This window comes from Lonchura striata, chromosome 2 (assembly GCF_046129695.1).
Source record: "Lonchura striata isolate bLonStr1 chromosome 2, bLonStr1.mat, whole genome shotgun sequence".
NCBI classification, from domain to species: Eukaryota; Metazoa; Chordata; class Aves; order Passeriformes; family Estrildidae; genus Lonchura; species Lonchura striata.
Genome location: NC_134604.1, coordinates 39674472 through 39699833, shown reverse-complemented (window position 1 = coordinate 39699833; position 25362 = coordinate 39674472). Strand labels below are relative to the sequence as shown.

Below are 25362 nucleotides of genomic sequence, written 5' to 3'. Positions count from 1 at the left end.
ATGCTGGTGTTCCAGTCTTGAATCAACGTGATTAATTTGATTACAAGTTAATTAACTGGACAATTTTTCCTGAAAGGTGCTCTAGAATGCTTTTGAAGACGTGCCCTTGAATTAATGCTGACAGATGAATTAGCCTCATTGCCTTTGATGGAAGATCAGGATTATGAGCAGAGTTGCTAGATACAATTTTTATAATTAGCAGTAGCATGTCATCACTCAGTTCAATCACTGTGACTTAAATTTCTGGGTTGTAAAACGTGCCAGCTCATGCCATGGACGGGCCTTACTTCCCATTTGCAGTGGGCAGAGCATTGCTGCTGACTGCTCAGCAGTGAAGAGTCTGCTAGAAACAATTGTAACTATGGGCAAAAGAACAGAGTCAAAAAGATGGAAAAGAAAAACCAAATAATTTATTTTATGAAAAATCTGAATGATAGGTACACCCAAAACTTTGATGTATTTCTATTAAAAAGAGGTCTTTTTTCCTCACTAAAGTAAGAAAAAGGGTCAACATAGTGGCTGTTTTGGTTGCACATAATGAAAGAAAAGTACTGATCTGCCATCTCAGGTTGCATTTCTGTAAGGCAGTGTTGCACTGCATCTCTTCAGAAGCATATTTTCCATTGCCAATGGGCTGGATATAGTTACCTTAGTATGAAAAGTTGTGTATGAGAGACGTAGGGCATGCAGATGGATTTTCCTGAGCTGTCTGTGTGGTGGGATATGAATGACTGTGGTTTCCACACTCAAACACCACCTCTTCACTGTTAATCCCACTGCAGTAAATTAATGCAGCAGGCCACATTAACGCTTCCCAGCTCCTGTCTTCCTGCTGTGTGAAAGCTGTTTGTCTATGATGTATGTGGCAAAATGCATTCTGGCTTGAGTTTTTGTTTGCTGCTGCTGTCTGGTTTTGAGGACGTTTGTTGTCAAGCATGAAGTCTGAAGATGACACACGTCGTCTATCTTCTAATTTTGCAGAATGTCATGGTGTCTTTGCAGATTGCAGATTCTTTAAGTGAGCTGGAGGCCCTGATGGAAAGGATGAAAAGACTACAAGAGGATAAAGAGGATGAAGAAGCCTCTCAGGAAGAAATGACAACTCGCTTTGAGAAGGAGAAGAAGGAGAGTCTGCTAGTAATTAGTGGAGGTATTTGTGCTTTTCCAGTTCAATTTTGTTTGTGCTTTTTACAAACTGAATGCTTGAGGCTAGTTCAGTAACTGAAACTTCTTCTGTCCATTTCTTTATTCTGGCTCTTCATGCAGGAGACATGTAGGAAGAGCAATCTTACCTTTTGCTTCATCACCTTAGGATTTCTTGATTGACAAATATCATCCTTTTTACTACTTGAAATTTAGCTTTAGTACATTAAGGAAAGAAAAGACCTGTAGGCTTCCTTAAAAATAGGGTGTACATTTTTTTTTTTCTTAATATGTTCTGTATAATCAAAATAATAAATGTATTAATTATAATTAATAAATTAGTAATTAATATTTGGTAATATTTCACAGGTGTAGGTTCTGTAGTGCTTAGAACTTCAATGACACTCATAAGTAGCTTTCAGGTATGACATTTAGTTTAGGAATCAGATTATGAGATTAAACTACTTTACCATTTACTTCCCACCTGGAAAGGACATTTCCAACTTGCTGCTCTGAGTGATCATATTGCTGTGCTGTTGCACTGCCTATCTTGTAGTAGAGATTGATAGCATTTTTTTATTCTTAAATGATTTTCCAAATTTTGAGCTGAAACCTTCTTTTCCAATATTATTCATATGCTCTGGAGGCCTTCATCTCTAACTACTGAATAAAGCCTTCTTCATACAGATAGAAAGGTGTTTTTTTCCCATAGAAAGTGTTAGAAGAAAGCTAGAGATTCTGATAGTCTTAATAATATTCTATTTCCTCATAGTAGAAGCTATTTGAAGATGATTGCTTGTATCTTTTTAAAAAGTAACCACTAAAATGCTTAACATTTTACTGCACTGTTCTTAGTGAATTTAGGTCTCCACAGCTTCAGATCAAATGTGTTTGAAAGAATCAATGGGTTTGTGCAAAGGGCCCAAAAAGGAGGAAGAATGTACTGAGGATCAGCAGAGATTGTTTTGTGGTTCTCAAGGAACATGGAAAAATCTCTGAAAGATACATCCAGCAACATCAAGATGGATTTTTTGAAATAGACATTGTAAATTCTTGCTGTAGTTTCCTTTGGTCAGGCAGTATCAGCAGTGCAGATAAATGGACACTCATTGCATTTCATTATCAAATCAGGACTTCCATTAGTCTGTGCAACTTCAGGTGTTTAAAGAAAAGGGGTCATTCAAGACAGGAGGGATTTTTGAGTAGGGTTGCTGATAGTTTTGTTGACTTTCTTCCCTCTTTTATCATTTGCTGATTCCAGTTCAGGAGTCTGTGTGTGTTGGGCCTTTGCCCTTTCATGATGAAATCCAGTCCTTGTCAGGGCAGAGGAGTGTATGTGTACAGGTTTTTTATTCTTCACTGAGAATTTGCTGTAGCAGATGTTGTCCAAGCTTCTTCCTACACAGTTATGTTTTGATTGTTTAATGAGGCAAAGAGGAGATAAAGCACTTCTGCAATTCTTAGATTAACTGACTTTCCAAGGCACCAACAGTGGACATATGGCAACTGTTCTACCAATGCTTGTGGAACCAAGCTATGATTTTAAATCAGGGTCAAATGCAGTCAGCTATGCAGTAGTCAAGTTCTGCAGAGGTAGTTACACAATCAAGCCACCTGTTTATTTGGGAGGGAAAGATTGACTCCTGATAGAGAACCTGTGTGTGCTTAGTGATATGTTTTGGAGCTCTTTGAAGATGCTTAGTTACTACAGCTTCTGGCAGAATTTCACCCTGATATACTGTAGAGCTCTTTGCTTTCATATAATCTTCAGCTGATATTTAGCAGTGGAGTGTTGTGTTGCTTTCTGGTGCTCATACTCCAGCTTACAGGACAGAGCCAGTGTGATTCCTGACATGAAGGCTGCTCACTACAGCATTCCTTCTGCCAAGGATCCATTATTTTGTTTCTGTGCTAACACAGTGACTTTGCTAATGATGTTCATCTTCCTGACTTAAGATAACTAGCCTCCCTCAGAAGTCAACAGAGAGAAAAGGAAACCTCCGGACAGAAGTATAGCCTATCTCTTCTCTTTTTGTAGAAGTACATTAGATGTCTGGTATAGGCTGACTTTTAATGGGTTCAATGAAAGGAATGTATCCAATACAAGCAGATGAGGATTGAAATGTTTATTTCCTTTGTACCACTCTTCTCCTTTGCATAACTTCTAAAATGTCTTTTAATCCTGTAGAGTGGTAGTTGGAAGTAGGCCGTAACTCATGTTCTTGCCTAAAGCAAAGCATTTTGCTGTTTTATTCCCAGCATTTGATGATGAAATAGTTTCTACAGATGTCTCCCGTTATGTTGAAGATCCTGGGTTTGGGTACAAAGACTTTGCAAGGCGAGGAGAAGACCATCTTCCAACATTCAGAGCTCAGGTACCACCTCTTCAAAGCACATTCACTCAAAGGATGTTTATATATCTCACTATCTCAGAGCATAAACTGGTTATAGTTGTTTATATAGTGTATATTGTGTATATGTGTATATAGTGGTTATAGCATGTTTGTTGTATGCTCCTTTTCTTGTCCTGGTTCATTAAATAACTCATAACCTTCCATAAATATCCCTGAGATGGAGTCTTTCATTATTTTTCAATCTCTGGCAAGGCAATACTTGGCTTTCCATGTTAACTTCAGTTATTACCAGTTTGAAATGTTTGAATGTTTGAAAACTGTAAAGCATATCTGAAATAAAAGGGAAAGGTAGAAAAGCAAGAATTTCTCTCCCATCCCTCCAGATGTTGTAGAAAAAAAATCCACTGGAGCAACTCTTTATTCCTGTCATTTTACCAAGTACTCTCTGTCCAGTGGCTTTCAATACCTGGGTACATTTAGGTCTGTGAGAGTGATCTGGGGTGTAGTGTTCTCATATGTGCACCAAATCTCTGGACTTCAAATGCTATGTAAGAAAAGGAATTTCTAAATATGATTACTGAAGTTTTTGCTGTATTTTAATACATTTTTCTCAGTTGGAAGAACAGAATATGCATTTTACATGTACATTGTCTTATATACTGATATCCTTTGCCATGACCAGAATCATGAACTTCATATTATATATAACAGGAGGGATATTCTAGGTGGTTCTGCTCTATCTTATAGAGCACATTCGTAAGAAGTCTAGAAGTAAATGGAAAGCAATGGAAGAAATCTTCAACCAAATCAGAGAACTTTTCAATTTAAATGACAGTGAGTGCAGGAAAACTCTGTGGTCAGAAGATGTATCTGAGACTGTAAAATAAAGAATCCATGATACCTCTCAGGAAATGTATTTAGCTTTATAACAGTCTCTCCTGAACTGGATAATTTATTCTGTGGTCTTTATATGAGCCTGAAGAAGGTTATTGCTGCCAAAAAGAATAAGGCATAGTCAGTGCCTATAAATCAAGCAATCTGCCTAACTACTTTAGGAGCAGCAGGCTCCCTTGGAAAAAAGCTCCAAAGAAGTTGAAATTGGAACTGAAACATCTCTGCTCTTAAATAAACAGGACAGCTTCTGGCTTACATTCAAAGAAGTCACCTTGATAATTTAACTTTATTATGTCCCACTCTTAGCACTTGGATGTACATACCCACAGCCTCCCAAATTCTCTGCTATTGATGATACTTAAATCTCAGTAGCATCCCAAACACCTGCAATAAGTCTAATCTTTACTCTGTTAAAACAAAACAGCCTTTTTCTCTATGGTTTTAAATTTATTGATAGAAAAAAGGTATTTTGTACACAGCAGAATGTCTTTAAGCTTGTTTTTTGTGGGGGGAAGTTTCACTGATAATAAGATCAATTGCTGTTAGTCAACAGCGCTTTCCCCCCTCTGGGCCTTCTGGCTCTCAGAGGCTTTTGTGATGTCCTGGACATCTTTCCAGGGCTGTATGAGTATGGCATATTTCTAACAAGCCTTACAGTCTTTTGTACTGGCAGCCAGTGGCCAAACATGATGGTGTGATATGTTTTCTATGTCATTGATGCCTGCATCAGACAATGGAGCAGTGTTCTGCTCTTCCCTGCTGTCCTACTCAGGGGGACAGGACAGGAGACATGCTTCAAGGTGCCCAGATGAGGACCCTGGCCTGGCAGTACCTTTGGAAAACAGCTAGAAACAGGAAGGATGGAGACGATGCCCTCAGTTGTAAAGATGCCGTTAGTGATGGGATGATAGAGCACTTGACAAGGATGTGGGCACGCTCTCGCCTTCTGTATGATGGCAGTGCAGAGCACCCTTGCTCCCTGCTCTGGAGCAGGATGGTTCTTGCTGCTGTGCCACTACTCAGCAAAGATTTTCCATTCCTCATATAAGCAGGCAGGCTTTTATCTTGCAATCCAGGTGCTTGTCTAAGACCAAAGCAGCCTGGATTTTATCATTTTTTTCAGGGATAGTTCAGTACTTTATCCAATGATTGTACATCCTTGCTGGAAGTAAAGACTCCATCTCTGTTTGGAGCTAAACCAAAGCCTCCAAGAGGAACAAGTTTTTAAACTTAAAGGCCAGTCCCACATGGAACAATACTGGTCAGAGTGGCAAAGCAGAAGAAGATTCCCTAAGTGCTTCAGGAGAAGCTTGGGGATTTTCATGTCACCCCCGAACATAGACCACAGTTACCTCTCTAGGAGGGCAGAAGGTGTCCAATCCATCTTGCAGGGAACACTGGAGGTCAGCCTGAATTCCTCTGATGGAGAGGTCCAGATGGTCTCCAGTTTGTGTTAGACACGTGGCTGGGGTCAGTAATAGTCACCCCAGTCTGTCTGTACCCTCGAAGGGGTCAGTAATGTCAGGTTGATGTGTGTTCACCTACATGAAGGGTCACTAATTGTTGCCTCAAGGCCCCCAGCCAGGTAATAATTAGCCTTGATTCTGTGATTGCAGAGGGTGGATCAATTGCTTTATTATATCATCTTACACTATATTATACTATACTTCTCATACTATATTATACTATACTTATTAAGAAACTCAGTAACTCTTACAAGTAGTCTGATACAGTTTTGACTTAATTGGTCAATCAATCTGAACACTATCCAGTGTCAATTAAGAAATCACTCTTTGGTAAACCAATCTCCATAATGCATTCCAAATGTGTACAACAACAGGTGTAACAAGTGAAGATAAGAATTGTTTCTCATTCTTTTCTCTGATCTTCTCACAGCCTTCCCCAGGAAAATGTCTGGGAAAGTCTGTGCCTGCTGTCTGTGACCAGAGAGCTCCTGCTACATTTTCGCCTGTAGGCTAATGATATCTGGGGTTGGGGTGTCATAACGTGATATCCATTGCCAGGAATTTCTGGGGGAATGGAGCAGGTGATGTGGATGAAGGATTCAAAATGCAAACTTCTGGAAGAGACGAAAGTCATAACTATCAGACAATAAAAACTGTTGAGTTGTAGAGAAGATGACATAGGGAATTCACTTCATTTGTGTTTTTATATATTTTCTTCTCTTCCTGCAGGACTATACTTGGGAAAATCATGGCTTTTCCCTTGTAAACAGGCTTTATTCTGATATTGGGCATCTCCTGGATGAGAAGTTTCGGATGGTGTATAACCTTACATACAACACTATGGCAACACATGAAGATGTTGATACAACTACACTAAGAAGAGCTTTATTTAACTATGTCCACTGTATGTATGGAATCAGGTATGGACAAAAATTCCCTGGCTTGGGAGTACATGTTAAAACTATGTAAACAGAAAAATAAACTATTTGTAAAGCATCATTTTAGGTTGGGTGTTTAAAGTGGAGATGGTACCTCTGGAAGTTAGACTGGTTTTGCTGGCACATCAGTGTAATTTCTCCTTCCAGTGCAGAAAATGAATCAGGATGGAAATTTTTACAGAAATGTCTTCTCTGAAGCCAGCCTGTATCCTTCATTCAGGAAAGCAAGTTCACAGACAGCACAAAGTTGGGCAGGAGTGTTGCTTTGCTGGAAGGAGCTAGGAAGGCCCTACAGAGGGCTCTGAATAGGCTGGATTCAGTGGGCCGAGGCCAATTATATGAGGTTCAGTGATGCCAAGTGCCGAGTCCTGCACTTGGGCCACATCAGCCCCAGGCAGCACTACAGGCTTGGGGGGCAGTGGCTGGGAAGCTGCTCAGTGAAAAAGACCTGGGGGGTGCTGGACAACAGCAGCTGGACACAATCCAGGGTGTGCCCAGGTGGCCAAGAAGGCCAGTGGCACTCTGGTGGATCAGCATTGGTGTGACCAGCAGGAGCAGGGCAGTGACCATCCCCCTGCACTCAGCACTGCTGAGGCCCCACCTCCAACCCTGTGTTTAGCTTTGGGTCCCTCAGTGCAAGAAAGACACTGAAGGGCTGGAGCGTGTTCAGGAAAGGGCAGTGATGCTGGGGAAGGGTCTGAGGCACAAGTCCTAAGAGGAGCAGCTGGGGGGGCTTAGTCTAGAAGTGCAGGGGGCACCTTATCACTATCTCCAAAAACCTGAGAGGAAACTGTAGCCAGGTGGGGGTCAGCCTCTCCTCTCAGGTAACAAGTGACAGGATGAGAACAAATGGCTTCAAGTAGCACCAGGGGGGGTTTCGTTTGGATATTAGGAAAACTTTCTTCGCAGAAAAATTTGTAAAGCATTGGAACAGCCCACAGAAGTGGGCAACCATCCCTGGAAGTGTTCATAAATGGTGGATAGGGCACATGGTTTAATGGTGAACATGGTGCTGGTTTAGGGTTAACCATTGGATTTGATCATCCTAAAGGTCTTTTCCAGCCTTAACAATTCTGTGATCCTACTAAGCCTTTCAGATCCTCTCTTAACATGTGGTTTTTGGCCATGTATGATAAATGTTCCAGTGTACAGGCTTAAGAACATAATGCTGCAAAAGACAGTGCATTTAGAAAGTTACATCAAGCAGAATGATTGCTTGTGTTATGTAGGTATGATGACTACGATTATGGAGAAGTTAATCAGCTACTTGAACGCAGCCTGAAGGTTTACATAAAGACAGTGACCTGCTACCCAGAGAGAACTACCAAGCGCATGTACGATAGTTACTGGCGTCAGTTCAAGCACTCAGAGAAGGTATGTGCTCCAAAGCAAATTGCCTTCACAGAGACCCCTGTGCTGCTTGAAAATTAAAACATGGGGACACCTCAAATGGCAGCATCTGTCACATGAACTGTTTGAAATCAGAAAAAAACAAATGAGAATCATTCCTTGAGTGTTAGATACCAATTTGACAAAAATACTATTTAGTGTGCTGGAAATAATTTTTATTATTATTATTTTGAGTCACTTCTCCATAAAATTGAATAGACAACTGTAAAAGAAAAGATACTTTACTTTTATGAAATTTTGAAGATAAGCCTGAGAATGCAGAAGTGGTCAACTATGCCTATACTTAGGATTTGGAGATCAAGAAATGCTTAAATATATATGTGCATATTTTATGGTGTTTTTCAGCAATAAAATGTCAACATGCCTTCAGAGATGATATTTAATGCTTCCTGGGAAGGGTTCAGTGCATGAGTTCCTGCTAGCCTATCTGGCATGAAAACTGTTCCTTATTCTGTTCTCATATACACCTGGTCAAAGATAGTAGTAAAGATAACCAAATATAATTTAGAAAGAACTAATGCCATTAGGATACAAATGGTGGCTTCTCAGATGGAAGGTGGCTTCTCAGATGGAAGACTGCTTAAAGCAGCAGTTGAGGCTAGTTCCTTGCAGTCCTGGGATGTTGTCCATATTGGCATCACTACACAGCTGTCTCTGGAGGAACTGTAGTCCTGCAGCAGGGTACAGGGAGAAATTACAAAGTTTTCTTGCAGCAATACTTTACTAAAGGTTAGAATTTTCAGCCTGAATAAACCATGTTGCATTCAGAGATGAGCTAAATAGCTGATGTAATGTTTTACAGGTTCATGTCAATCTACTTCTGATGGAAGCTCGGATGCAAGCCGAACTTCTGTATGCCCTTCGTGCCATAACTCGTCACTTAACTTGAAGCACTTGCTGGCCTGGAGTACGGGGCTTTTACTGAGTATGTAAAGACCTTTGGAAATAGATACACACCAGAAGCTGTTTGTGATGTAGCATCAGGTTATTCAATTCTCTAGTGTCAAAGTTTAGCCGTGCTTCTTGGCGGCTGTAATGTGCAATGACGTGTTTTATTTTCCTTGATGCTTAACATTACTAATGATAACAAAAGTAACACTGAGGAGCGCTACTCTGCATTGTTTCCGGCTGGATTGCTGCACAGTGGTCAGGATCCTGAAACTGATTTTATTGTACCCAATCCTAGAGCTTTGTTCTTTAAGCACTGGAGTGAAGTGCTTAGAGACTTCTTTTTCCAAGCAATCATTTTTCAGATGAGTGGAGTCCAGCAGAAGATCAGTTCTCCTGTCCTGAGAGCATCCCACCATGTCGTGACTCGCAACAGAGACACGTGGGCTGTGCTGCATCGAATTGCCCACTGGATTCTCCTGTGTGTCCTGGAGTCTGCTGCCAGTCACTGTCTTACTACAGCAATTGTAGGTGATGCAAGATGTGGATGCAAACATCGAGCACACTTTAATGTGAAATTAATCTTGATAAATCCTACAGCATGCTACTGAAGTGCAAAATTCATTCACGCTTTGTCGTGCCCCTTCACAAGGAGAAGAGGCCTCACGATTTTCCATTTCAGCCACACTTACTGTGTCTCAATCATGCATAGTCTTATTTTACTGACAGTCACCCTCAGTTGTCCTGACAATATCCATGCTCATCACGTGTTGCAATTTGTTTAGTTGGCACCTATAAAATTAATACACAGGCTGACCAAAAATAGGGTTGTGGGGTTTTTTGCACTCTCTTCTTTATCAATGTTTTAACTAAGGAAAGTAAAGGAAGGCTAGTATATCTATTCTTTCATATTGGATATATAGAAATTATTTCCCATAACTTTTTCATAGCATGAAATTGTAATATTCAAAGTTTTAAAAGTTTCTATGCATTAGTGTGAGTGAACAAAAGAAAAGTGCAATATTTAAAAAGAAAGCAAGCTTTTTTCCCTGACATGCCACTGCTAAAGTGTCCTTCTTCTATAGCCATAAAGAAATTTTAAAACCAAATTTCTTTATTGTCTAAGGCCTAGCAGTTTTGTTTTAGCTTTTACGGCTTAAGACAACCTGATACTAAGATGCCAAAGCATCCCCAAAGCAAAGCATTTTTGACAACCAGTAATATTGGGGAAGGGAAGAAATAAGCTGCCAAAAATGTCACACTTTTGTGCTGTTTTCTGTTGCTTTTGACTAATTTTTGAGAGCACAAAATGATGATATTTATAGCTTTATTTTGTATTGCATTTAATGAACCAGTGAAGTGCCTAAAGAGATGCTTAAACTTACCCAGTAGAACACAAGTTAACTGCTTCAACTTTTGTCTGTTGGTTTGGACTTTTCATATTTCTTTTGAGGAGGGTGACCTTTATTTCTGTGATATACATTCAAAACTAACTGGACAGGTTTATTTGTAATGTTCTGTTGGATTGTAGAAGTTAATGCAGGACTTTTATTTTCATTGGTGGTTGCAGAATTGTTAGAAAAAAAAATACCGGTCATATTTTGACACTTTTCATTTACAAAACCATGGACCAGTACTTTCTCTACTAAAGTTAGTTTTCTCTTTTCTTCCTTTTTTCCTGATCCTTGCTTTGACTTTGCATGTTGTTTTTTCTGCTTTATCTGTCCGTTCCAGATTGGAAAGCCCAATGATTGTACACTTTTCTGCACTTTCAGTATGCAGACTCTGCATGTGAAAACCTTTTGAAGAAAAAAAACAGTAATTTTTTTTTAAGTGTCATGTTGGCTATTTAGAAAACTATCCAACAGACAGCACTGTTCTGTTAGAGAGCATTGGGTAAAACATCAGATTTATCTTGTATAGCTAACTGCAAAGATTTCTCAGAAATACTGAGATGCTCATGTGTGTGAACTTAGATTTACTTTCCAAATTGTTACGATCCTTTCCCCCCCCCCCTTGTTGTGATTGTAGTGGCCATACCTAGTGGCTTCTGCTGAGAGAAGTTTTCATGCAATACATTCATTTTTTTTCAAGTGATAGGAACTGTTTAGTACTACTTTAAATTTCTTTGCATTGAAAAGTCAAGAAGTCCTCAAGAAACACAGCTGAGCTCTGGAAATGAGGTGAAACTAGATTTGGCTAACTAATATGATGGCTTTGTTTCCCCTCAGAAATGCAAAGACTTCTGGAGTAGGTTGAGTTTTACATTTGGAAACATGAGTGCCTTTACTTCTTTCCTTATGAAATATACTTCATGAGCAAAGTACATGAGCAGATTTGAAATACAGAAACCATAAATGGATTGCTTCATAAAACTTGTAGTAAACCAGTGTTTTGGTTTGGTTTTTTTAAGTGCCATATTAAGTCCCATATGGCCTGCAAGACATTCCATCACAGGAAATGTCATTGTACAACTAGTTTGCAATTTCTCTCTTTTTTTTCTTTAATATTACATGCAAACTTAAAACATCTGGAAATGTTTTCCACGTGGCATTTTTTTCAAAGTATTGCATTTACAGTGCAACAATTTACAGCCGAGTTTTTATACACAAATTTGGGATTTTTAATAGATGTTTGCTCAGAATAGGTGTTTAAAATCAGACAATGCTACCATACACTTTATGCGTGCTTTAGGTTCACACTGTGCCAGCTTCTAATGTGCAAGTGTTCTTGGAATGTTTTGGGGTTTTTTTTTTAAAGCATGCATGAATGTGAATCTTCACACTTTGTTCATTAATATTTTTCCTAAGGGTACCATAACCATTGGAAGTGTAGATCCTCTCCTTCTGTGTTCCTTCATTGGAATTGGTAATGACCAGCATTCATGTTAGTCCACAAAATCCCAGCTGTGACCAACATAAAAACAAAGTGTACAGTCTCCTCTCTACTGAAGAGAAAGCTTGATAGGTACAAATTAACCAGCTAGCACAGGGAACACTGTGAGTAGGGAACAGAGCTTTTGAGCATGAACAGCTTCTTATCCTTGCAGAGTCACTTAAAATATGTGTTGCTGTAGAGTATGTCCTTGCTGAGATTGCTCTATTTTTTTTTTTGGTAATGAAGAGAAGTGAAAAAGGTGCCAACTGGAGAAAGCATTTGCATTTCCCAGAACACTCTACCCACAGGTGAATTTCATGAGAGTATCATCATACAAGAACAGAAATAATTGTTAAAACAAAAATAATAATTTTAAATTTGGGTGCAGTTTGTGCAGATAGCTACTGCAGCTAGTGCTGTGGTGTCCTATGAGAATTTTGGTGAGCTGTAGATGGATTTATTTTTGATCAGGGCTAAATTGAAACATATATCCTTTGTACTAAAGCCTTCATTAAAATGCAAATCACAGAATCATAAAATCTGCTGAGTTGGAAGAGGTTCACAAGAGGCCCAACTCCTGACCCTGCACAGGAGAGACCCGAGAGTCACACCCTGTGCTAGAGAGCATTGTCCAAACACTTCTTGAACTCTGTCAGGCTTCCCTGGGGAACCTGTTCTAGTGCCCAGCCTCAGGGGGAAGAAACTTTTCCTAATATCCAGTCTGAACCTCTCTTGACACAAGTTCAGGCCATTCTCTCCAGTCCTGTCACTGGCCACCAGAGAGCAGAGATCAGTGTCCCCTCACGAAGAAGCTGTAATTGCAATGAGGTCATGCCTCAGTCTCCTCCAGGATGAACAGACCAAGTGCCCTCAGCCACTCCCCGTATGGCTTCCCCTCAAGGCCCCTCGCCATCCTTGTGGCCCTTCTTTGGATGCTCCCTGATAGTTTCACATCTTTCACATTGTGGCACCCAAAGCAGCACACAGGACTTGAGGTGGGGCTGCCCCAGTGCAGAGCAGAGCGGGACAATCCCCTCCCTTGCCCAGCACCTGGATCCTTGAAAAGGATTTACCTCAGCTGTAAGAGTTAAAAAATTGCCACTATCAGCTCATCCTATGTATTAACAAAAAAGCTAATTTAAGGATGGGAAAATCAGTGCTTTACTGCATTACTTGCAGTAAACAATTACAAGTGTAAGTATAAATTTAGAACAGATCAGAAGAGAACAAAAAGGAAAACATGTTGTTGCTCTATTACTTGAGTGCAGAAAGTCAAAGCACCAGATTCTTCAAGTGTATTTTTGTTTGGAGTGCTACTGATATTTTCATGGAATTTGAAAAAAGCAGCTAGCTGCCTAAATTGCAATGGGGGTTTAAGCACTCAGGCACTCAGCAAAATCCTAGAAGATACCCACTTGAATGTTTGAGTCAGATTTTTAAAGAAACTGACTCACCTAAATAAAATAGAATAAAATTAATTTCCATAGCGACTGGAGGAATGATACATACCAGATCCATGTGATTCACAGTGATTGTTAATGAAATTAGTTGTTTTGGGGACTTAATGTAGATTTAGAGAACTCTCTCCTAAAGCAGTTAAACTGTAAGCCACTGCTCTTGCAGAACAGGTTCTCAATGTTTCTCATGCATGTTGTTTTCCATGAACACAGGCATGCATTTCAGGCTCATGATCTTGAATTTGGACTCCCTTTCAGAAGGGTTCATTTGTTTAACCTCTACTTGCAGAAAACATTCATTGGTGGTAGTAAGTGGATAGCATGTGCCTGAACTAAAAATTTTTGGATCAAAAGAAATACCCCAAATCTTCTTGCTGTCAAGTGATGTTCTTTCACTTACTTCTCCCATAAATAAGGGGTGATGTTGCACAAAACAAAGGAAGAAGGAGTGGATTCATTGTAAATTAACTTTTCCAGAGCAGATCTGACTAAAGCTGTAAGAATTAGTTGCTGTAAGCAGTCATTCCTAGAGCTGGACAAAATGTCAGTTTTCATTACCTGAACTTCAGGTTTACTGTTCTCATGTCCCCTAGCATTATGTTTGTTTGAAAAGATGCATCTACCAGCTTTCCTATATTTGGGAATTGTAAATGAAACATTTTATCTCCAAATGAAAATTAATACAGTATTTCATACCTACTGCATAGATTACAGGTGTGAGAGATGGAGAGAGCACAGTAGTATGGGGAAACTTCAGGAGCATCTTGATCAGTGTTAATTTATTCCTTAGTGCACATTTCCTGGCAGGTGGTTGTGCTGCTGCTCCCCCTAATCTGCATCAGGTCTCTCTTGCAGATATTTAATCTTTTGCTGCTCATCAAGGGGAAAATTGTCATTTTCCAGCCTGCCACCACCCCTGTCCTGCATCAAGTGCTTCCCGTCTTCCCAATTCCCAACCCTGAGCAGCCTCCCAGGTGCAGGGACAACCTCCCAGCCTTAACCTTGAAAACAAGGTTCCTCTATCACTGCCTGTTGTTAAGGGCAGAGGCTCTTTCTCACATTTAGAAACATTTAATTGCCATAGTAGATTATTTCTGGACAGGAAAATGCTAAATGTGGTTCAAAAGGATGAAACTCAGTATTTGCTTAGTAGTCTGTCAAAGCCTATCTCTGGAGTTCAGTAAAAATGCAGTGGATCCACTAAGGAAATGCTTTCTTTGGTGAAATGCCCCATGCTTAAGCTATCAGCTGTGCATGTTTCTCAGAGGGACATCTAACAGGGAATTTGAGGTCCCCTTCTGCCAGGCAGACTTACATGGCCATCTGTTTGGCAGTCCCATGGGTGCCCTGCAGCCAGGCAGACTGCATCCAACCTCTGGAACAAGTGGATTTGGGTTTTTCATTTCTATATGGGGAAAAATCCAAATGCATGTTGTGGAGCAGCTGCTGGAGACAGAGTTGGGTGTTCTTAGGGTACTGAGTATCATCAGGGCTTGTGGAAAACAGAAGCCTTGTTCCTGACAGTAGTTAGAGGTGCTGGAAATGCCATTGTTACAGTAATTGTGGGAAGCAAGCCATGCTGTCGGCATCAGGAGGTGTACAGACCACAGGCACTCCCAAGGGGACAGGGCCGACACAGAAGGAGTTGAGGTATTGGTCAGCTGAAGAAACTTCACTGATGTGTCTGAAAGGTTCTTCTGTGTGCCTGTGCATAGGGGAGGTGGTGGAGGATGCCTCCTTCCAAGGTGTCCAGAGGGCTTCTTTGGGAACAGAGCTGGGACCCTTTCCTTACTCCAGACATGGTGCAGGGGAAGGGAACCATTCTGCCTAAGAAAAACTTGCTGCTGTTGAATTGCATTTTCTTCCCATCAGCCCTTTGAAGGAAGTTTTGAGGCAAAATTGGTCAATCACTAAGCATTGTGTCTCCAGTTGAGGAGTCTGGGGGGCATCAACAGCAGCAGTTCCAAACACCAAAACTGTGTTTCATTCCTCACTTCATGCTCATGTCGTGCCACCAGACCCAAACCTCTTCCCTCCAGCCCAGCTGCCGCATGCCCACATGGCTGCAGGAGCAGCCCGCTTGTGGTGGGTGATGTTGCCATTTTTAGGGGAAAAGTAATAATATATAGGCAACCCTTGGACTCTGCTAGGCAGTGAAGTCAGAGGTCTTTTCACGACTGTGACCAGAACTGGATATGAACTGTAGCTTAAAAAAACCAGGAATTTTGCAAACTTGAAATCTCTCAATTTTACCCTTTTCTCCTTTTGCTGGAAAGCCACACGATGAATGTATATGCTTTATCTTTCTATCCAACATAACTGAAAATCATACTGCCAACTCCTTGTTTTGTATTAGCCTTTTTTTTTTTAAAAAAAAGGAAAGTTTGTGAGCAATATATGTAGCATGCTGTGAACGTCTGTTTTGATCTTTATAGTTACTCTTTAATCCATCAGTATTAACACCAGTTCTTTTTTGTGTTCCCCTTGGTACTTCGTGTGCAGTGTAAGCAGAAGCTGTGATCGGCTTTGCAGTCCTGTGCCATGTTACTGTAACTCCTTGATTTTTTAGGAAGCACCTGACTGTGGGCCACCCTGGGGCAGGTAGCATGCCCGTCCACGACTGCCACTTTTCAGTCTCTTGTACTATGTATAGTTCTAAGTAGAATAAGCTTTTTAACAGAATATTATGCGGTTTATGAGTCACGCAGGCTGCAAGTGTCTGGTGTGTGAGAGTCTTTGTATTTATAGTTGTTGGGGTTTGGTTTTTTGTTTTGTTGTTTTGTTTTTTTAATTCATAAAGTAGCAAACTTGATAAACATAGCCACTTTAAACTGCTCTTGCTAAACAGACCCTGCTGTAGATAAAATACCACTGTAGATACAGGGAGAAGCATCAGACCTCTCTCGACTGTGGGGGAGCCGAGCCCCTCTCTGCACAACGCACGGTGCGAGCCACACGGCCACCCTGCGTGTGACAATACGTGACCCAAACGCGGCCAAGGCTGGGGCCTGATGTGTATTTAAGCTCCCTGGTGTGTATTTCAGGCTGCCTCCCACACTCTGCTCACCAATGCACGGGGCAAGCATCAGCTCGCTGGCATGAGAGGGATGGACAGACCAGCTGCTGGACCACAAACATGGTCACAGCACTTCTGCAGCCAAAACGCTTCCAAGCCTCTCTCAAGTGCAAAAATTAGCCCTTGATTTGCTGACTGCAGAGCCTGGCACATCGGGGTAAGAGGCAGCATTGCTCCCTGTTGGCAGCGTGGGTCTGAGCCCCCTTGCTGGGGCAGCAGGCAGGGCAGCACCGTGCCCAGAGAGGAGCGTTACATGGCATCTCCCACCTCTGACCCTCTGGACAGGGGTAAATTGTACCCAGCCCAGCCCAGCAGTGTCAGCCTCTTCCTCCGTGTGCTACGGCCGTGTGGGCATTCTGGGATGGAGGGTTAAGGACAAAGCTCTGATACTGCAGCTCCCTCCCACCACCAGGAAGTGAGGAAGTGTGGTAGCTCTGTGGGTCCCACAGTTTCTACAGCATCCTGTGGGCAAGTGGCACATCTCCTGTCCTGCCTCTCTGGTCACCACCTGTTCTGAGCCCGGGGATAGGCCACAGGCTCCATGCTTTCAGGGGAGGTTTGCCTGCAAGGTGAGGCAGCTGCTAGGAGCTCACTGTGGGTTCCCACAGCAGCTTTTATCATTTCTTTCCTCTTGTTGCTGGTTGGGTTTGTTGGTTTTTTTCTTTTTTTTGAAAGGACAGACTGACCTAGTGGGATGGAATTTTTTTGTGTGTGACTTTTGTTAGTTTTTAAGTTACCCGACTTGAATTTATCTGAACAGATGCAGAAGGAACTTTCTTTTTTTGTGAGTTAAGAGACAAAAATGCATTTTTAAACAAAGGAATCATGTATTAACATTTTAACAGCAATTCATAAATCTGCACTTTTTATGAGGTTTTGAAAAATATATTTATAGGTACGGAACAATGGGGTTTGTTTAAAACTGTATCGCATTTATACTTGCTGAAATTACTTTCATTGTTATCAGTAGGAATTTCATTGGTTAAATAAAATGGATAAAATCTGACTCCTGTTTGAGCCATCATTTGCCACATGCTGGGGAACACATCTCTAGAGCAGAACGTCCTGTGTTTTGGGACAAATCCAGTCCTCGAAGTGCCCTTCTTCTCCATGCCTTTGTAGTGGGTTTTAATTTATGTATCATTCAATTCAGATATTATTTAATCCCTCTTCCCAGGAGACTTGAGCAAACCCCAGAGGATAAGTGGGTGAGAGCCATAAAAACAGGAAGGGCATGCAAAGGCGTGAGGGAATGTGTGCTGAGGGTGCTGGCTTAGGGCAGTGCCAAGCTTACCTAGCAGTCAAATTGCCCCCAAGTGCCCAAACCCTGCCCTCTGCCCCATCCATCCCCAGAGAAGGGTGACTTAGTCCTGAGGGATCACCAGGGAAGTTTGTTCTGGGGGAGATGATCATTTCCTCTCAGAAAGACTAAACTTGTTAACACAAGCTGCAGACCTGGGATGTTATGGGTGTAACTTTACCTCCAGCTCCAGGATGCACAGATCACAATAAAATAAATACATGTATGTGTATAAATATCTGCGCTTATATAAAGTGCTTATTTATTTCTTTCAGTGGGAGTTCCAAAACTCTGAAAATATCTGTTGTCTTAGGTCCAGGCCCCTTGGTACAGGTGGTGTGGCTGTCACCTCCAGTTGCCAGAGCAGCTCTGGACTGGGAGGGGCACCATCATGAAAAAGATAAAAATCTTGTAGTACTCATCAAAGCCAAGGGATGCTGTAGAATTCTGGCTTGTGCCCCTAGAAGTCCCAGAGCACGGGTGACCAGCAGGGCAGGACAGTGCCACCCCCAAGTGAGCCCTGCCCTAATTTTGGTCCCTGCTCACATCCAGTGTGTGGTGTGAGTGCTCAGATGGGGGTACCCAGCACAGGAGAGGACAGCCCTGTTACCCCATACCCCATCCTCACCTCTCCAGCTGGTTTGCCACAGGAAATTTAGAGCCATCACTTATCATGCTAATGAGTTCATGTAAATATAATTGATTTTTTTGTAAGCTTTTCAATATATAAGGAAGATGATCACTGCATTTGTATTTCCTGCTAAATTAAAACCCTTCTCATCTTCCATGTGTGTGTTTTTTTCCTCAGGCTTTTCTCAGGCCCTTGGAGCAAAACTGAACCTTTCTTACCTGCAGGAAAGTGCTTTTGCAGAAAGGAAGCCCTCCTTCTCCTCCTTCTCCTGCCTGGGGCTGGTGTTCAGAGTATCAGTATATCCAGGCAATAAAATATAGACAAAAATCTAGATAGAGCAAATGCAACAAAATGTGATTACAGTCTAAACAGAAGTGTTTTAGCAGTGGTGACCTGTAACATTCAGTGTTGACTTGCTCAGAAAGGAGTTCCCCAGCAGTTTGCTGCCACAATTTGCAGCCCTGTGGAGGAGGGCTCAGCTTCAGCCCAGACCACCTCTGCCGTGCTGGTTCATGTCCCAGAGTCTCTGGAAGCACCAGAAGGGCTGGGCTGGGGACGGGATGCTGCCTGAATACAGGCATTTCATTTGCCTTGCAAAATTACCTAACTAATCTCTCTTGGCTCCCTCTGCAATGCGTGGAGAGAGGCAGAGGCTCCACCAGAGGGTGACATCTGCCCTGAATCATCCGCCTCCACCCTCCACGTCAGGGGAAACACGGTTGGGATGCAGCGTTCAGCTCACATCTGCAATACAGCACAGTGATGCTGAAAAGATCAGCTGAAAACAAGGTATTAGATTTAAGCCAACCCGTAGGTTTTTTTTTTCTTTCTTTCTTTTTTTCCTGATGGAAAAACAAAACAACAAAAATAATTTTTTGTGAAAAACAGAACAGGAGCAGTTCGTTCGAGGCATCATTACCAGCTCTAATTAGCAGATCTGAGTACAAATCCCCACAACCACAGAGGTCCAAAACTTCATTGTGGTGCCCACAGGAGCCCCAGCAGTGCCAGCAGGACATGGTGCAGGAATGTGCTCAGTGTTGAGCACCTGCATCTGTTCACAGCTGGAAATGGGGAATGGAGAATGAGATTTTGAATAAGCTCCGGAAACAAATAAAGAACTGGAACCAGGTACCCAGATTGATCCTATACCACCAAGCCTCCCTTGGGCTGGGAATGGGGGCATGATCAGAAGCATGACAGGATCTGGAAATGGACAAAATTATCCTGCATCACTGGAGCCTGAGAGCCTGTTCACTTGTCCTTGATCAAACGTAAAAGTTGATTGTAGCCAGGTGTGGGTCAGTCTCTTCTCCCAGGTAGCAAGTGACAGGACAAGAGGAAATGGCCCCAGGTTGCACAGGGGAAGTTTAGTTTGGAGATTAAGAAAAATTTGTTTACTGAAAGAATGGTCAGGCATTGGAGCAGTCTGCTTAGGGAATTAGTAAATCACCACCTTGGAAGAATTCAAGGAACATGTGGATGTGGCACTTGGGGACACAGTTTAGTGGTGCATTTGGTAGTGCCATGTCAATGGTAGGACTCAGTGATCTTAGAGGTCTTTTCCAACCTCAATGATCCTATCTGAGTAGTCACCCTCAACTGCTGTGGTAAGGAGCTTCAGATTTGCACCCCTCTGACACCAGGACAGCCTCTTCTGCAGCCATGGGCTCTGCCCACACAGATCCTTGGGAAGGCAGCCCCTTGCCCTACATTGGACACTCATCTCATTTTTGCAGGGTGTAGTGGTGTTTTCAAGTGCAGGCTGTCACCTCCAGTGCAAAGGTGTACCTCCTGCAGATGCCTGAGGGTGAGGGATGAACTCATCCACCCCACAAATGTGCATGTTTTCCATGAACTCAAAAAAATTGGGCCAAGTTCTTTGGGAGCTGGATTCATTCCACACAGGTCAGGCCAAGCTGTGTGGCTGAGGTGCACACAGTGGTTGATCCCATCTGTTTCAGCAGGGCCACACACAACCCCCACCACCACCCACATGTGGCTGTAAGCACTGCATGTCCTGCAGCACTTGGGAGGCATCAGACCCTGATATTAATCCTACCTGCATGGAGGGATTTAGTGACCCAAGAGCCTTCCAAAGGGCTGTTGGAAAGACCATCCCACCTGTACCATCATCTGGGGGAACCACATCCATGGACACTTCAGAGGTCTTCAAGGGTGATGGGGCAAGCCCCATCAGCCACCAGTCACAGCCAAGCTTCACTGGTCCCAGCTTCAGGCATCCAGCTGAGGTGCCCAGGTGAAAGGCAGGTGCCATATTCATACTGAACACAGGGACCCCTATGCCTGCAGAGAAGAAACTATAATGGCTACATTTAGATGGCATAAATCCAGAAAGTGATGTCTCCATGAGTCTCTTGTATCACCCCTCTGGAGCTGCTTCACTCACATCAGCAGTTTGTTGGTGTCAGGATCAAGCAGAGACCATTTCTCAGCCCTTACTGCCCACTGTTTAGCTACTGGCCATTTGGTTTCACAGAATTATAGAATGCTTGGGTTGGAAGGGACCTTTAAAAGCCACATAGTTCAACCTGGGACATCTTCAACCCGATCAGGTTGCTCAGAGTCCCATCCAGCCTCACCTTGAATCTTTCCAGGGTTGGGGCACATACTACCTCTCTGGACAACCTGTACCAGGGTTTTACTCATTGTAATTTACCTTAATTTAAAAAGAAATATCTTCCTTTTATTTATTCTGATGTTCTTCTCCCACGTACCCTCCCCTGCCCATCAGCACAATCCTGCCTACCTGCTGCAGCTCCATTGCTCCATAACCTTCTTCTACCAGCAGGTACTGGGGATTTGGAAAAGTCACACAGTGACATCTGCTCCAGATGTCCATTTCTCACCATGTTAAATTAGATTATAGCATCAACTTATTAATAAAGATGATACTCCAGAATAATTTGAAGCCTCTGCTTCAGTTTTGCAGGTAACTTTGCTGCTGGCTTAGTAGAAAAGGAATACTGTCACAATTTCAGTATTTTTTGAAAGGAGACAGGGTTTTTTCACCCTTCAAAATGGAAGAAAATCACACATATGCAAAGATGGGCCATAGCTGAAGGATATGCCTCTGAGACAGAAAGAGCCACGTTCACATGCCAAACCTGCTGTTAGGCAGGAGTGGATGCTGAATGTCAACATCCAAACAGCTAATCCAGACCCTGGGCTGCTCTTGGATGTTTCCTGTCCTTGTTCCAACCTGAACTTTAAAACTATTTTCCACTAAAAATGGTAAATTGCCATGAAAAGAACTCTGTCTGATAAATCACCCCATTCTGACAGAATATAATTCCTTGGAGATTTTCCAACCTGCTGTAACACTAACACCACTGGAAAGTCTTTAGGTGTTTCTGCTTGGCTGGAAACACCAGTTGTGTGGAAATCAATAGCAGATGTTACCCAGTGTGAGATCCACTGAAGTAAATCCAGCAGCCCAGGAGTCTGTGCAGCAAAGAGAAATCATCCCATGCCAAACTCACAGTATCGCAACCTCACTAATACACACACACCCTGGACACACCTCACACTCCTTGCTCCCAGACAATCCCTCCTGGCCAAACGAGTTACACTGGTATTTATTATCCAATACCTTTTCCATTTTCTAGCACTGGCTACACTGGAGAGATAACCTGTGAGCAAGCATGGCTCAGTTCCCCGCTGAACAGGAGCAGCTCCCTGACCAGAGGGAGGGACAGAACTGCTGATGGAGTTCCATGCAAGGTGAGCAGCTCGAAAGCGTGCAGTGGTAGCCGAGGTGTGACCCAGAGGGCCTGAGATTGAGGGGCTGTCCTGCAGGGCTACTGAGTCCCTCTGCCATGATGGGTGCCCAGCCTCAAGGTGGATGCAGCAGAGACAAGGGTCACCTCGAGGTGCAGAGACCCCTGTGTCAAAGCTCAGGGCGATCTGGTTAAGGCAGGGACACCCTCCACTAGACCACAATGATCAAAGCCCCATCCAGCCTTGACCATTTCCAGTGATGGGGCACCCACAGCTTCTCCAGGCACTGTACCAGTGCCTCACCAGCTCCTGCAGACTCAGCTGCAGGGTTCATCTGCCCAAAGAGAGGTACTTGCAAAACAGAGATGCCAATATCTGGTTTATTCATCACAGGACCTCTATACCTTCAGTGGAATATAATTACCCCAATAGGGAAGGTAAGGAAGTTGTGACAAAGCCAGTGCAGGGACCAGCACTACACAAGAGGGAGTTTCTCCCTGTGAGCTGTGAAGAGCTGTGCTGCTGTGCTGTGATTTCTGCATGAAAACTGGCTATCATGCAGCACTCCAGGGACATCTCACTGCATCTCTCAAGAATAAAACACTCCCCTCTCCTGGCACACACACGGTCTTATTCACTGCCTGCAACACCTCAGCTTTTACCAACTTATTCTGCAGCTTAATTAATGGAGTCTTAGAGTGCTTTGAGAGAGGAAAGGTGTTTAAAAAGTACAAAAGAACCATTCATATCAGATGTCAAGCTGTTCCAAGGAAAAATTGTGCTGCTGCTGTTTTCTTGATTAGTCAGGACACCCTAGGTTATCTCATTTGCAACTGTGACAGAAAGCGATGCCAGCCCCTCTTAGGAAAAGTAATTTTATTTTGTTGAAGCCATACATTTCCAAGGATAGAGGAAAGCTCAGGAGCCATAAATCATGCCTAGATAGGAAGAATCTCAAACAGTGGTTTTTTGCAGGATGTTGCTTGTTCTGTGATAATTGCTTGACGTTCAAGGCAGATTTTCCACTGCCAGCTCAGACACGCAGCACAGAAGAGAAATGCCCCATGCCAGTTGCTGTACTTAGCATTTGAAATCTGAGCATGTTAAGACAATTTTAATAGTACTGTTTAATAATAATTAATCCTATAGAGCTGCAGCGCCTTGGATTTCAAGGTCTGTCCACTTGCTGTCAGAAGTCTTGGCTGCAGCAGAGACGTGCTGGCCTGAGCTAGGTGGGGTAGCAACAGTGGTGGCAACCCCAGTTCAGTTCAGTTTGGAGAGCATCCACTGGCTGCCCTCTGCCTGTTAGGAGCCATGACCCTGCCCTTGCACCCAACATTCCTATAGCAAAACACCACTGACTTCACCCAACTACAACCCCTACTGGCACAAAAAAGCTGTTTTTCCTTTTGAGCAAAGCCAGTTCTGCTTGCAGACAGCCTCTCTTTCTCCACAAACCAGCAGTGGCCCATGAAGGGTGAGGCAAGGAGCCATCCTCTCTTTCCACTCATGCCACTGCTCCCCCACTTCGTCACCATTGTTGGCATGCCCAGCTTTGCCATTTGCATCATTGAACAGGGTGTGCTGGGCTGGAATGTGCACACGCATCTGGTTGCACTGAGCACATCCCCTGAGCTAAAGAAACAACGCTGTCCCATCATGAACCAGCCAAATCTCCTTTTCCCTCTGAATCCCTCCATGCCAGCTCAGTCTTGCTGCAGGCTATGCAATGCAGAGGCAAAGCTGCCGTGTTAGTAACTGTGTTCTCTTCAACCCAGGACAGGCCACCACCAACACAGCACTACTGAGATGGCAGCACCAGCTTGCTCACTCCTGGGACTCATTATGGGATGCTATGGTAATCAGGGGTCCACACCAAGCTGTTGCTGGAGGGAGAGAAGATGGGTGTGAAAGGAAGGAATCATGTACGTAGGACTCCCAAAGGCCTTGTGGAGCCCAGCAAAAAGTTAATGCTGCTGAGACAGGAAGCCTCCCTTCTGAAGGCAGATCACCAAGAGCTCCAAAGCCCCTTGCTGAGCCAAGCCCCAGGGAAGGGCAGCATTCCTGTGCCCTTCTCCAGCAGTGGCAGATGTCTCTGTGCCCCTCATCTGGCTGCACACACTTGCTGGCCCCTGCAAAGCCCTGATGTGTGACCCAGCTCCAATGTCACAGATGCTGGGGGACATGGCTCATGCTGGCAGAGGGAAGAAGGGGTGAGGAGAGAGCAGAGAGGATATGCAGTGTAGAAGAGGAGTTGGCTCTGCCTCTGACATTAAGGTGTCTTTCTGTGTGTGGGTCTTCACACAGCAAAACAAAAGCTGCAGACTGGGATCCCTCCTGCTCTCCTCCCACCTGATAGTCCATAGTCCCCTGTGTGCTTCAGGAGCAGTCAGCTCTCAAGGGAGACAAGGCAGTTGGCAACAAATTTGAATCCGAAAGTGTGGCTCCCAGATCTGCTGGGCATTGGAGCAGACACAAGGGCTTCAGGGCTAAGACATTCATGGGTTTAGACCTTCAGAGAACACCACATCTTGAAGATTCAGGGCTCAGACCTTCAGACAGGGTGGAAGGAGCAAGGAAGCAAGGAAGTGTTGGGGGAAGATGACCTTGGTATGGCTAAAGAAAAATGCTTTCCCACCATGCAAAAAAAAATGGGCAGTGGGTCTTTCCTTGCAGCAAGATCCATGCAATTTCAGATGTCTGGAAAGGCCTGAAGACTATGAGATATGCCCAGCTGCATCCCCTCCAGTAGGACACCAGAGAAATGAGCAATGCAGCCACCTTTTCCCTATTCCACCCTGCTCCTTGCTGTTTCCCACCCCCTTGCACTCTTACCTCCCTCTCCTTTCATCAAGTCCCAGGAACCCTCTGTAAGTCATTCCTCCCCTAACCTCCCCTAACCACCACCACCTACTCCTTGGAAGGGCTGGGCTTCTGCAGAGCTCACTGCCACTGCATAAGTCTCAGTGTCATCTCAGCCAGAAAGACATTACCTCATACCACATTTAGTGTGCATTTCCCAGAGAAGCATCTTAACACCTGCAAATCACAGAAACTTTGTGACCTGCACTGGTAAAACCCGAACTTTTTACACCAGACAGAACTCTAGTTTACAGTGGTGACAGCCCCAAGCAACGTTGCCTTGGCCCTCCTTGTTATTCCCCAGTCAGTTCATTATTATTAATGT

At 43.3% G+C, this 25362-nt stretch overlaps 1 protein-coding gene across 1 annotated transcript in view; it reads left to right on the top strand.

The window, feature by feature from the left end:
- The window catches only part of SESN3 (sestrin 3), a 40505-nt gene extending 27742 nt beyond the window's left edge, over positions 1 to 12763 (top strand). The window contains exons 6-10 of the mRNA XM_021544965.2: positions 1003 to 1150; positions 3403 to 3518; positions 6587 to 6777; positions 8025 to 8169; positions 9008 to 12763. Coding sequence (XP_021400640.1) covers positions 1003 to 1150; positions 3403 to 3518; positions 6587 to 6777; positions 8025 to 8169; positions 9008 to 9094 — 687 coding nt within the window. The 3' untranslated portion in view covers positions 9095 to 12763. The remainder of the gene's footprint in view (positions 1 to 1002; positions 1151 to 3402; positions 3519 to 6586; positions 6778 to 8024; positions 8170 to 9007) is intronic.
- Positions 12764 to 25362: the final 12599 nt, after the last annotated feature.